A 13,675-nucleotide genomic window follows, 5' to 3' on the forward strand; every position below is an offset into this window, starting at 1 on the left:
CCCAAGGACAAACCCAGTGGCACACGGAGAGCTCAGAGGGGCCTCGCCACCAAATTCCGAGCACTGTCTACCCGATTTTTCCCACTTTTATTAAGTTGGGGTGGTCCGAGGGGTGGGGTACCAGGTGGACATGATGATTTCTGAGGTCTGGGGTATTTTCCAGCTCTACTTCTTTATTATTGAAATGAAGACATGTTTTCATAGGTGGAGGCCTTAACCTGTTCTTTTATACAGGGACCGTCTTACTAAAAATGATGTAGTTGGAACAACGTACCTACACCTCTCTAAAATTGCTGCCTCTGGTGGGGAAGTGGAAGGTAAGTCACTTAGCAGATTTGGAACCAGATAAGATACAGAACTTCTGGAGAAAGAATGGACTGAGGTAGCCACCTGGCGATAGACTTGGTTTCTTAAAAGCCACATGTGAACCATTTCTGTGATGTGTTGGTGATGGCCAATAGACAATTAATAATAATTGAAGCAACTCACAGTTTGAAGATTTTAGCTCTCTTGCTCCCATCCCAAACCTCTTTCCCAGTATCTGTTTTATAAAATTTTTGAATGTCAATACAGAGTGTCAGCACATTATTTTTTGGAGTGGCATTGACACAGGTCCACCCAAATGCAACATAATATTCTCTTCTCAGCAGAATCCCTTGCAGGAATAATGAGGTCAGATGCCAATGAACCATGTAATCTCCACTCCCTAAAATAATGTGTATTTTGTTTTTATTCTCACAAGCATTGGCAGCCAATACACTCTTCTTTCTGTACTTGAGAATTGCTTGCTTATACCTGGCATTATGGTTCTGTGCAGATCCCAGAACTTGTAATGGGGAACGAAGGAAAGAGGTTAAGATGATAAGAGAAAAAACTTAATGTTAACACATTAATACCAGCAATATTTTTTGTTACCAAAACAAAAATTCTTGTAATTGCTAACATATGAAATATATTGAGAGATTATATGTATTTTAAAAAGTGAGAGAATTTGGGACAAAATTTTGTCTTGGGAAACTCAAGGTCCCTCTCATCTTTAATTTGTTTAAGGCATTTTATAGGTTTTGAAAAAAAACATTGTTAATCCAAGCAATAGACAACATTAATATCTAGTTATACTAGATATTAGAGATATGGTGAATAAGATATAGATTTCCTCCCCCAAGAAGCAAAAAAAGGAAGGCAATTAGAAATTCCAGGAAAAACAAAGAGGTGAACAAAGAAGTTATATATATATATATGTATGTATATATATATATATATATACATACACACACACACACAAATATATAAAGTCCTGTGTGGCATTATTTTAAGCAAATGTCAGAAGGTAGGTAAGAGAGTCCATCTGAACATTCTCTGCTGAGTAGTGGAGGTATGATATACTGAAGCTGCAATGAAGGAAATGTAATCACAATCCCTTCCTTTTCTCTGCAGAGAACAATATTTATGTGGTTGCTAGAATGTAAGCATGATTTATTGTTTTGGGATTTTTTTTGTTGTTGCCCAGGCATCAACCTAGCTCACAGCAACCTCAAACTCCTGGGCTCAGGAGATCCTCCTGCCTCAGCCTCCCTAGTAGCTGGGACTACAGGCATGCACCACCATGCCTGGCTAATTTTTTCTATATATTTGGTCGTCCAGCTAATTTCTTTCTATTTTTAGTAGAGACAGGGTCTCACTCTTGCTCAGGCTGTTCTCGAACTCCTGAGCTCAAACAAACTATCCTCTTGCCCCAGCCTCCCAGAGTGCTAAGATGACAGGTGTGAGCCACCGCGCCCGGCCATTTTTGGATTTTTTAAATTAAACCAATAGCCAAAGCTCAGTACAGAGTGTAAATGTCATTACCTATCACAATGTAAAGGTGAAAGTGTGGAAAATAGAGATGAGAAGTGGGAGGAGGCAGGAGAGAGGTAAGGGCAGGAGGGCTAGTAGCCTCTTATTGTCAAGTCAGGAACCCAGGTATAATGACTGCAGATGAAATCATAAAGGTAACCAATGGAGGAATTAAAAATCATGCTAAAACTATTATATATGAGAGGAGGGTAAAAATGACTTACATCTATTTATTATTAGTAGGAAGTTATTAGTTAATATCTAAAGATAGTTATTCAAGAAATATTGGTATAAGCATTTTACTTAGTGCTATGGTGGTAATATCCAGAACTAAAACCAGAAGCTGTTACAAGCAATTTTAGCCAATGTCTCCGAGACCTTCTGTCATTGCAGACCCTGCAGACCGTCTGTTGCAGGGCCACAAAATAACAAGCTGTCATTTCCCCCCACCCCTGACCCCCCAAAAGAAATAAACCGTGCTTTGAATAAAAGGATGTACAGTAAACTACAAGACGTTGCTTACACAGTGTTAGATTAAATTTACTTGGATTTTCTGGCCTTGGTCCCAACTAAATCAGCCTTAAGACAAGTAAATGTTTTATTAAAAACATAAAATACTGGTTGACTTAACCAGGCCTCCTTTGGCCCTGGAAGTTATCTCTTTGCAGATGGCTGGCTGCCTTGGGGCTGGCGAGATTGGGTTATTCACATGTGGTGGCTCTGTCACTTGTCACAAAGTTTTGAGCCATTTTGCAATTAACCTGTGAGACTTGTATAAATTACAAAAGGGTCAGGTGATCTGGGTCTGAATTTGGGATTCTTCTGGTGTTGCTAAACCACTTACCTAGCGCTGGATTTGATTAACTTTTTCAATGCCTGTTTTATAATGACTGTGTTTCTCTTGTTGTTTAACCAATAATATTTTTACTGTGTAGATTTATCATCCTCAGGAGCTGGGGCTGCATCATACACAGGTTTATGCTTTGTAATTTTGCTGTCTATTAGATCTTCCTATCTACTATTATCTTATTAAAGATATATTAATTGATTGCCTTTAAACTTTTTTTTTGACATTTTGCTGTCTCAAAAATTGTTTTGCTAGAGTAATAATGTTTGTGTGTGTTGTATGGTTGTCCCGCCTGGCTGAGCTTAACACGAATATGTTAATCAGGCTTTGCTCTGTGTCCCTTATTGTTACATAAATGCACACCACCGTCCTATTTGACTTTGTTGCAAATAATTATGAGAGATAACATTTTTTGTTATTGTTTATGTTCAGTAGGTACCGTTACGGGGCACTAAATCAATGGTTCTGAAATGTACGAAGTGACTTATCCCCACTTTCAATATGAATCTCTAGGTTGGAAGATACTGAACACTTTCCACTTTGTGCCCTGAAGGTCTTCACCTCTGAAATATGAAAGAGCATAACATGTCCTTTGGTTTGCACAGAAATGGCCATTTTTTGCAAGTTTGCTTCAATACTCTCACACACTTAACCGTCACAACTCTCCTAGGGCAGGTGTTATTATCCCCCTAATAGCTGAGGGCTCCGAGGTTGAGAGAGGTTCATCATCTGCCACATAAGCATGATCACCGCTAATTCACATTTCTCTCTCTCCCTTAGTTTTAAGCATAGAGTTGGAAAGGACCAGAGGGTTATCTGGTCAACTTCTAATCTGTAGCAGAAATTATCTTGACAACATCCTGAAGGACAGGTTGAAACCTTTGCCTCAACATTTCTTCTGGTTGTCCCTAATACTATCTGTCCCATTGTTTGTCATCTCTAATTAATAGAAAGTTCCTTACACTTCACTTCCTTACACTAAGCGAACCAAAGTTGGCTTCCTTGCAATTCCCAGCAGTGGTCCTAACTCTGTTTCGGAGACAAGTCCATCCCTCTTCCATACGGGGCCATTCAGACTATTGAAGTCAGCTCTTACATTTCCCCACCATCACCCATAATCTCCCCTTCTTCCAGCTCTTTCCTTACATTGCCCTCAAGTGCCCTTTACTAGGGAGTAGTGTAGCTAAGACCAGGTAGCAGAAATAAAGAGCTTATCAGATGCTCACCAGACATAGAAAATAATAAATGGAGATCTTCTCATTACTTATGAATATCATATGGTATTCAGGCAGTTCATTGTGACATATACAATTTTTAAATGTCATGTATTTTTAACAGCATCTGCCAGATTTATACTAAATGCTTGAAATTAAATGGCATTTTTAAGAACAAAGTTAATCTGATACATCATTTAAATCCCTTTCCAAAACAATATAACCTTTTATCCCAATTGCCTATGACATGTTTAATACAACACTAATTATAAACTTGCAAAAAATGTGAAGATTAACTTGAGAGTCTTCATATTCTTTCATTCTAATAGCATTATCTCTTAGTAAGAATAGGTTTACCTGAGCTACCCCCAAAATGTTTTTTATTTAACACTTTATAGCAATAAGAAAAGAGAACTATGGCAAGTCCCATAGTGCTTATAATTTGCACTAATACAACTAATGCACAAAATGGAGGAAAATAGTCTCACCTACCTAACTAATAACTAATATTTATTTCAAAAGATTAAATGTTAAAAGCCTAAAATCTAATTATGGTGTTTATCTCTTAGTAAATACAGGAGAAACAGAGGTGGGGTTTGTCCCAACATTTGGACCTTGTTATCTAAACCTTTATGGAAGCCCCAGAGAGTACACGGGATTCCCAGACCCCTACGATGAGCTGAATAGTGGAAAGGTTAGTTTCTCAATTATGGTTGTTAATAAGGAGCACTGGTTAATGTGATTCCTTCTTATAATGGTTATAATTAAGTATCATATTTAGGGGGCATCCCTCCCCCAGCACATGGACCCATCATGCCACTGATCAAGAGTTGAAGGAGAGAAGTCTCGCACTCCTCAAGTCTTGGAATACAAGAATAGGAGAGGGTCCTGGAGATCATCTCAATGTACTGGTCACGACTCCCACAACTTCTATGCTTATGACAGACATCAATAATCAATGCTGCCTCTCTTTCCTAATAAGCCACTGTGCTGCCTTGGAATTCTTTTTGACACCATGATCCAGAAATGTATCAATTGGCAGTGACGTGCCCTTCGCCATTCCTGATCTGATCCAGCCCCTTCATTTCATAGAGGAGGACATGGAGGCTGAGAGACGGGAAATGCTCTTTCTACCACAACAGAAACCAATTGTCTCTTAGTTACCTCCCAAGGCTAAGAAAGTGACTAAGCTAGAGAGAGGAGGGGAAAGGTGGAAAACCGGCTGTGGGGATGGTGCCTGCCCTTCCTCTCTGGAAGTGTCTAGGGCCAACACTGCTGGATCTGGGGGGAGGAGTATCCACTCTTCCTCCTCATGCTCAGTCACATCTTGACCATCTTCCTCCTCTATTTCCTGGGCACACTGACACTGGCCATGGTAGCCAGCATGGCAGCCTCCCTATTCTGAGAAGAGGAGAAAAGGGGCTGAGTTAGCACAAATAGATGCAGAGCTGCTCTGCTGGAGCAAAGTGAGGGAGACTTAGAGCCCCATCCACCCACCCCACCCCCAAATCTCTGGGAACCCCTTCTAGACCAAGAGCTTGATTTGAAGGCCTCTGACCTTGGTCATGGCTAAGATCCCTTTCAGCCCTGGCATCCCATGGCATTCTTTGACATTCTTTGTGATTCCCCCTAAAGTTGGTTGCTCTCCTTTCAGATACCAAAGATCTGAATCGAGCTGGGACAGTTGCTGACTCATTCATTTTAAAAGTTAGGGCCACAAGAAGGAGAAATTTTTTTGTAGCTGAGTTCTTTTTGCTGTTGTTCATGCCTTGAGGAATAATCTGGTGCTGTTGCCTTTCAGGGAGAAGGAGTTGCCTACAGAGGCAGGATCTTGGTTGAATTAACCACTTTGCTTGAGCAGACACCACCAGATAAAAAGCTTGAGCCCATTGCAAATGATGACCTGCTCGTTGTTGAGGTACGTAAATAATGCATGGTACAGAAAAGGGAACATCCAGGGACTGAAGGGTCAGCTGGGGTGAAGTGGGAGGGAGACCTGACTCATAGCAAGGGCCCTTGACAACCTCTGGACGTGTCCACAATAGCCCTGTGAGTGAGACTTGCTTCATCCTTTGAGATGTTGATACTCTACTGAAAACTGGCAAGAGGACTGATAGTCCCAAGTTGAATGGCCCGTTTGCTCACTGGGGTTGGGGGCTTATAGGGAGGTGACCACAAGAGCCACCACTCAATGCCATAGGTGCCACTACTCATCATTTTTGTTTTCAAGGTGGCTGTTGTATCTCAGGCTCCCCAGCATATGAGGGTAGGCTTCCTCAAATCCTACATTACAATGGTTCTGAGCCCCCATTCCTCCCTGAAGACAGGAAGTCTTCCCAGTTCAACCCCTCCCCCCCCCCACACCAGCTATTTCTGAGAGTCCCGGATCCATGTTCACATGTGCCACAAATCCGAATTGTTGCCAGAGCAGCCAGCTCCTTGATGCCCGTCTGCCCAGGGACACCCCTTGCCAGGTTGCGAATCACCCCAGCCCCCAAGCTTCCCCTGGCTACTGCCACCTCCCTGTCGCCCCCCATTCCAAGCATGGGACAGGCTCTGCTCTGATTTTCCCACATTACAACAGAAACCAAACGGCAACTTTAAAAAAGCTTTTACTTTCAGTTCTGGGACAAGAATAGGAAAACACGGTGACATAGTGACAACATGGCTGGCTAAATTGGCGATTCTCTGGCAGACAGCCTCCCTGTCTCCTTCCAGCCTGCTCCTTGTGGCGGACTCAGCTCTCCACTTTCCCCAAACTCCAGTCATGCCCTGCTTACATCTTGGTCCCAGTCCAGGCCCAGCTGCCACGAGTTCTCAAGCGAGCAAGAGCTTTCTCCTTCCAGTTGTCTAATGTCAGCCTGCGAGTAGATCTGCCCCTTTTCAGGATGATTGACAGGGAGAATATCCACTCCCTTTAGAGGAAACTCTCCCTTCTCTACCTCTCCCCACCCCCTAGCAATGTGGCCCTGCTCATCACTTCCCCAGAAGACAGTTATATAAGGTTAGCATCCAAAGCAGTGCTTTCTGGATTCTTTCGTCTTTGTGCGTTTGGAACATCAGTAGTCAGTTCTTGAGCTGCACCAATTTCAATCCTGTTTCATTCTTTAAGAGGAAAGGATCATGCTGTGTATTCTTCCTGAGGTTGTCTCTTTTTACACCTCAGAGCAAGCCACAGGCCCTCAATCTAACTTCATACAGGGAAAAGAAACAGTTCTCTCCCCAAATTAGCAAAGATTATAACATAGCCCTGGCTAAAACATACATTTGAAAGTTTATCCTATAAAACAGTTCAATTCAGGTTAAGTTGTGAAAGAAGGCAGGTGCACACCTGTAGTCCCAGCTACTCAGGAGGCTGAGGTAGGAGGATCGCTTGAGCCCAGGAATTTGAAATCAGCCCGGGGAACATAGTGAGACCCCACATCTCTAAAAAAAAAAAAAATTAAATAAATAAATTATAAAAGAAGCCTGGTAGGTATTTGCTTTACATCATAGTTAAGGATCCATTCCAAAAATTTTCCTAAAACAAAGAAATTATCTGCCTTGAATGTGACCTCACAGCTCTGCCTCTGGAATCAGAAATTGCTTACAGCTTTTACATGATAGTTTTTCCAGTTTTTATACATTAACGTATCAAATTTACTGTTTAATAAATACATTTAATCAAATTTACATTTATACATTAATGTATCAGATTTTTTTGGCTGAGCCTACCTCTTAACAGAAGTCGATATTAAAGGCCAAGTTATTATAATACCTCATTGGGGGATAATTCTTTGAAAAATTATAGAGTCCTTCTCTATCACCCTACTCCTCTTCTCCCCCACCCTCGCTGACATACAGACACATAAATAATATTATGCCATGAATGCCATAAAATCAGCAGTGCCATAATGCTATTCCTGGATTTAGCATTAATAGTTTTGACTGCTCTTGAGTTATCCCAAAGTTTTTTGATATGTAGTAAGGAATTGATTTCGCTGAGGTGAGAATTTGAATCAAATGTGCTGAGAGGCAGGTTTGTGAATGGTGGTGAGTGCACCTCGCCAGCCATCTGGGGTGACAGTGAGGCTTCGTGGCTCACTATTCCTGACACTGCAGCAGCAACTCTCAATTAGGATCTAAAGGAGTCCCCCAAATTTTTCAGTTACTTTGTTAAATATAGTTCCTGGAGGAAATGATAGAATATTACAAACTTCTTGAATTTTGAGGTTTGCTATGATCTCAGGAACATATTCCTTGCAAATTGCCATGGTCTAACTATTTGTGTCCACCCAAAATTCATATGTTGAAACATAACCCCCTTGGTGATGGTATTAAGAGGTAGGTTTTTGGGGAGGTGATTAGCTCATAAAGTCTCCACCTTCACGGATGGGATTAATGCACTTATAAAAGAGGCCTCAGAGAGCTGCTTTGCTCCTTCCATGTCAGAATGTAGCCAGAACATGGTTCATTAGATGCTAAATCTGCTAGCACCTGGATCTTGGACTTCCCAGTTTTCAGAACTGTGAGAGATAAATATTTGTTGTTTATAAGTCAACAAATATTTGTTTATGGTAATGTTGTTTATGATAATTTTGTAACAAAATTGCTGCTGGCATAGACAAGCTATGTTAAGATGGCAAAACTGTGTTGATAGTTTAGCAGGGGTCCTCAGACTTTTTAAACGGGACCAGTTCACTGTCCCTCAGACCATTGCAGGGACATTGGAGAGTGCAGTGCACATTCTACACGTGTGCACTGGGGGCCCGGGACAGTTTATGGTAATTTTGTTATAGCAGCCTGAATAGACTCAAACACAAATGATGAGTCTACTATAATATAATAGCAAAAAGGATTAGGATTAGGGACCATTGAAGACCTAGAGTGTTGGACTCAGCCTGATGTTTCAAACCTTAATCCTATAGAATAGGCCATAAATCAAGCAGAATCTCTGTAAGCAGATTCCAAGGGTTTATGCTGTGATATCACAGAATATAAACCCATTTTTTCATTTTTTTTTTTTTTTTTTGAGACAGAGTCTCGCTTTGTTGCCCAGGCTAGAGTGAGTGCCGTGGTGTCAGCCTAGCTCACAGCAACCTCAAACTCCTGGGCTCAAGCGATCCTGCTGCCTCAGCCTCCCGAGTAGCTGGGACTATAGACATGGGCCACCATGCCTGGCTAATTTTTTCTATACATATTAGTTGGCCAATTAATTTATTTCTATTTATGGTAGAGATGGGTCTTGCTCTTGCTCAGGCTGGTTTCAAACTCCTGACCTCCAGCAATCTGCTCGCCTTGGCCTCCCAGAGTGCTAGGATTACAGGCATGAGCCACCGCGCCCGGACTGTAAACCCATTTTATTTTGTGTTTTACTCGTTAAAGAGACACAGAGCCAAAAGTTATTATGTTACCAAAGTTAAGCTCTTATCCCTGAGGCCGCATTAGAAGAACAAGGACAAGTGGTTTGAGGAGAAGGAAAGGGAGGTTTATTAATTTACCAGCAAATGAGGAAAGTAGCAGACTCATATCTGAAGTACCATTTTCCTAACTATAAGCAGAAACACAGAGCTTTTATTTTTTTATTTTTTGAGACAGAGTCTCACTTTGTTCCCCAGGCTAGAGTGAGTGCCATGGCATCAGCCTAGCTCACAGTAACCTCAATCTCCTGGGTTTAAGAGATCCTACTGCCTCAGCCTCCCGAGTAGCTGGAACTACAGGCATGCGCCACCATGCCCAGCTAATTTTTTTGTATATATATTTTTAGTTGGTCAATTAATTTATTTCTATTTTTAGTAGAGACGGGGTCTCGCTCAGGCTGGTTTCAAACTCCTGACCTTGAGCAATCCATCCGCCTCGGCCTCCCAGAGTGCTAGGATTACAGGCGTGAGCCACCACACCAGGCTGAAACACAGAGCTTTTAAAGGGGGCTTTCAGCTTCAGGGTATTACTGCTTAATGGCTCTGATCGACCCCATCTCTGGTGAGGATAATCTCCTGACCTCTGCCCAGACAGTTCCATGGAGCCATTTCCTGTGGTATGAAAAAGCGAAGAACACTCTCCTGTCCTTCTGACAGAGATGCATATTTTAATTCCCCAAAAGAATGACGGAAGTTTTAAAGAGACAGCTTGTAAAACACTTTACCCTTTTTCATGCCATTCCCTTTGTTAAAATTAACATCCTAGCTATAGTCTCTCCATCTACTGCACAGCAGTGTCCACTCTAAAGTTCAGGAATTGCAACAGATCTTGAAGACAAATTAAGAAAAAGGAAAACAAGGGGAGGGTGGGTGGAAAAGTGGGTAGCTCACATGCTATTTACTACCGGGATCATGCATCATGCAGGAGAATGTCTATAAACCATGTGAAAACCTCCGTGGAAACACATAGTGATGGCATGGTGGTTCCTGACATGCGTGTTTATAGACTAGAATTGGCTCTTGGAGATGTTGGTTGGAATTCAGGGTTTTGCAGAAATGGCATCACAGACATTCAACCATTGTGGTGCCTCTTTATTTTCTTCTATCACCAGAATATAACTTGAGTCCATGTGGCTTCTCTTAATTGTAAACAACCATAATTGGGGGAGAGGAGCAAACCAAGTATAAAGGAAAAGCCCTTTACTAACTGGAATGCAAAACCAAATTAGTTTTCTGTACTACAAATAATTAAACACTCATAAGCAAGGAAGCTTATCTCATGCATTTGGTAAATATAAAAGCAAAAAATAAAAAGAGCCAACAATATACCAGCCCATAATATGTGTCAACAGTATTTTAAAAAAAGAAGTTTTTTATTAACTGGTGTACAAAACAGAATTAGTTTTCTTTGTTCCAAATAATTAAACAAAAACAGCAAAATAGTGTGTCTGTTTTTATTAAATAAGTTTAGTACAAACAAAAATGAAATGAAGCAAAAATGAAAAATCCTGCTGGCATGACAAAGCAGGAGAGGAGCTGAGATTCTGAGGACGTGGCCAGGCAACCAGGAGCCCCAGGAGAGAGTGAGATGAGCAGATTCGTGTCACCTGCCGGAAGGGTTTAATGAGTGCAGTCAACCTAGAACATGATAATGACACTTGCCCATCTTACAGAGATCTCATGTTCTGGGTTGTGTGCAAATAATAAAATCTTTTGGTAGAGCTGAAAAGGATGCAGCACAGGGCAACTTGGTTGCCAAAGAGCCAAGTGCACCCCCCCCAACCCAAACTATTGTTTTTAGGGCTCAGACTCTCCAGGGTGAGGGTTCAGGGATTCTGTGGGCACTGTGCAAGTTCTGCATGGGAACATCCAGGAGTTGGAATGCAATCCTTGCCCATGTGGAGGTGTGCGGGGCGGAGCCAGCCCGGCCAGAGGCAGCGTCCGCACCCCTTTGTGGAGCTTCCCACGAACTTTCTCTGTACTCCGCAGCCCCTGGCTTAGTAGATGGCTCTGGCTTAAATATTGTTCACTTTCTTCCAGGCCCTGACTCAGGCCCCAAATTATGTTTCCTACTTTTAGCTCCTTCCCTTCCCTTGTGTCATCCTAGGTGGTTTACAAAGAAGAAGTTGTGCTGTTAAGTTCTGACTAATATTATACAAATAACTTCCTACTTTTTACACAATTCAAACTCAAACCCAGAATTTCCATAGCATTCCTCAACCACTGTAGTTCAGGGGGTTTAGTGTGGGTAGTTAAGCAGAGCTCTTGACAAATAGCCTAAGTCCCTCAAGCCCCTCTCTGCCAAAGTGACAAGAGACTAAAACAGGGAAGCTTTGAAACTCACAATGTCCGAGCTAAAGCTCCCCAGGTAATTCAATATGCAGTTAGGCTGCAAACCAATGTTAGCTCTGAAGGTTTGTAACAGAGGAATAGCTTGAAAAAATGGCAGAAATATTTTCTGTCTCTTTCACACATCCTGCACTCCTTTTTGAGAACTAAAACCTGCATCCCTGCCTCAGGCCAGTGGTTGGGAGGGGCAGGGTAAGTCTTTTGTCACTTGTGCAACAAGAAATGGCCCAGCCCAAACCTGGTAAAGGGGGGTCCTGGGGGAAGGTCAGGAGATTGTCTTCAGCTGAGGTGGGAAGATCTGAATCATCAGCTGCAGGTGAACAGTAATTGCCTGCAGCTGAGAACCCATCCTTTAAAAGCTCTGTATTTCTGCTTGTTATTAGGACCATGGCACTTCAGACAGGAGTCTCCATCCTCTTCCTTTTGGTGACAAAGTAATAAAATGTCTCTTTCCTTCCTCCCCAGACCACTTGTCCTCCTTCTTCTGATTGGGCCTTGTGGACAAGTGTCAAGCATTTGGTAACAGTTTCTGACAAAACCCTTTTGGAGGGTTCTATTGTACCATGTCAAAAATTTCTTTAACCAAAATGGAGTCTTTGTAATAGTGAGGTGTCCAGCGGTTCTTTAAGGCCACAAGTTACAGTCACTGTCAGGAGTTCTTAAAAAAGTACTCAAAATATTAAAAATAGAATTGCCATATGATTCAGCAATTCCACTTCTGGCTATATACCCCAGATAATTGAAAGCAGGAACTCAAACAAATATTTGTACATCCGGTGTTATTTATAATAGCCAAAAGGTAGAAGCTACCCAGGTTTTCATCAGTGCATGAATAGATAAACAAAATGTGTGTATTCCTACAATGAAATACTATTCAGCCTTAAAAAGGAAAGAAATTCTGACACATGCTACAACATGAATGAGCATCAAAGACATTATGTTAAGTGAAATAGGTCAGATACAAAAGGACAAATACTGCATGATTCCCCTTATGTGAGGTACCTAGAATACTCAAATTAATAGAGACAGAAAGTAGAATGTCATTGCCAGGGCCAAGGGGGAAGGGGAAATGGGAAGTTATTGTTTCACGGGTGTGGAGTTTCAATTTTGCAAGATGGGAAGAGTTCTGTGGATGGATGGTTGGTGATGGTAGCACAACAATTCGAGTGTACTTAATGCCATTGAACTGTGCCACTAGAAATGGTAAATTTTATATTATCTATATTTTAGCACAATTTTTGTTAAAAAGGAAGTTTTTTAAATGGTCATCTAACTACTTCTGTAAATGTGTGAGCATTTTCTTGCATCACACAAGCCAGAAGACCCATCCTTGACAGTGATTCATTTTATTGAACAAAAGCCATGGTATGAATGGGTAATTAAGGGAAGGAAAATCAGTTAATAAATATCCTAGAGGGATCAAGTAATTTTTAGTAACATCCAAGAGGTGAAAGGCATCATTACTTTATTACTTAGATTGTGGCACAGCAATTGGTAGCAAGGAGAGAACCAAATACAACAATGAAAAAGTCATTGTATGCTACAGTTTGATATCTGTGTGGCCTCCAAATCTCAAACTGAAGGACCACAGAGCTGAAGTTCCTTCTCTAAAGGCTTTGAACTAAACTTGCTGTGGTGAGAAATTGTCAAGCAGTTTGAGTATGATCACTCGTGGGGGGATCTAACGAGTTCGCAGGTGGAGCCCATAGCCAACGTGGCTGCACCGTAGTAACCACTGACATTCTCTCCTCCTAGCTGGGCAAGTGGACACCAACAGGGCTCCAGAACAGACTTTGGTTGAGGACAGTATTAAAGGGCAGAATGCACAGGACATAATGAAGTACACCAACTTAAACCATTGCATGGCTGTTTGGAAAAAACTGAAGAAGGCAGAGTGCCCGCCAATGAGTGGGGATATAGTTTTTTGTTTTTTTTGAGACAGAGTCTTACTTTGTTGCCCAGGCTAGAGTGAGTGCCGTGTCATCAGCCTAGCTCACAGCAACCTCAAACTCCTGGGCTCAAGCGATCCT

General features: G+C 41.7%; 1 protein-coding gene across 5 annotated transcripts in view; it reads left to right on the forward strand.

Annotated features, from left to right (window-relative positions):
- The window catches only part of MYOF (myoferlin), a 154,578-nt gene that overhangs the window by 71,695 nt on the left and 69,208 nt on the right, over positions 1 to 13,675 (forward strand). For 4 of the 5 annotated variants that reach the window (XM_076009968.1, XM_076009970.1, XM_076009971.1 and 1 more), the window contains 4 exons: positions 235 to 317; positions 2,772 to 2,810; positions 4,467 to 4,591; positions 5,699 to 5,815. In XM_076009968.1, coding sequence (XP_075866083.1) covers positions 235 to 317; positions 2,772 to 2,810; positions 4,467 to 4,591; positions 5,699 to 5,815 — 364 coding nt within the window. The remainder of the gene's footprint in view (positions 1 to 234; positions 318 to 2,771; positions 2,811 to 4,466; positions 4,592 to 5,698; positions 5,816 to 13,675) is intronic. The other variant, XM_076009969.1, reaches the window with a different exon arrangement.

The sequence above is a fragment of the Microcebus murinus genome, chromosome 14, assembly GCF_040939455.1.
Source record: "Microcebus murinus isolate Inina chromosome 14, M.murinus_Inina_mat1.0, whole genome shotgun sequence".
Classification (NCBI taxonomy): Eukaryota; Metazoa; Chordata; class Mammalia; order Primates; family Cheirogaleidae; genus Microcebus; species Microcebus murinus.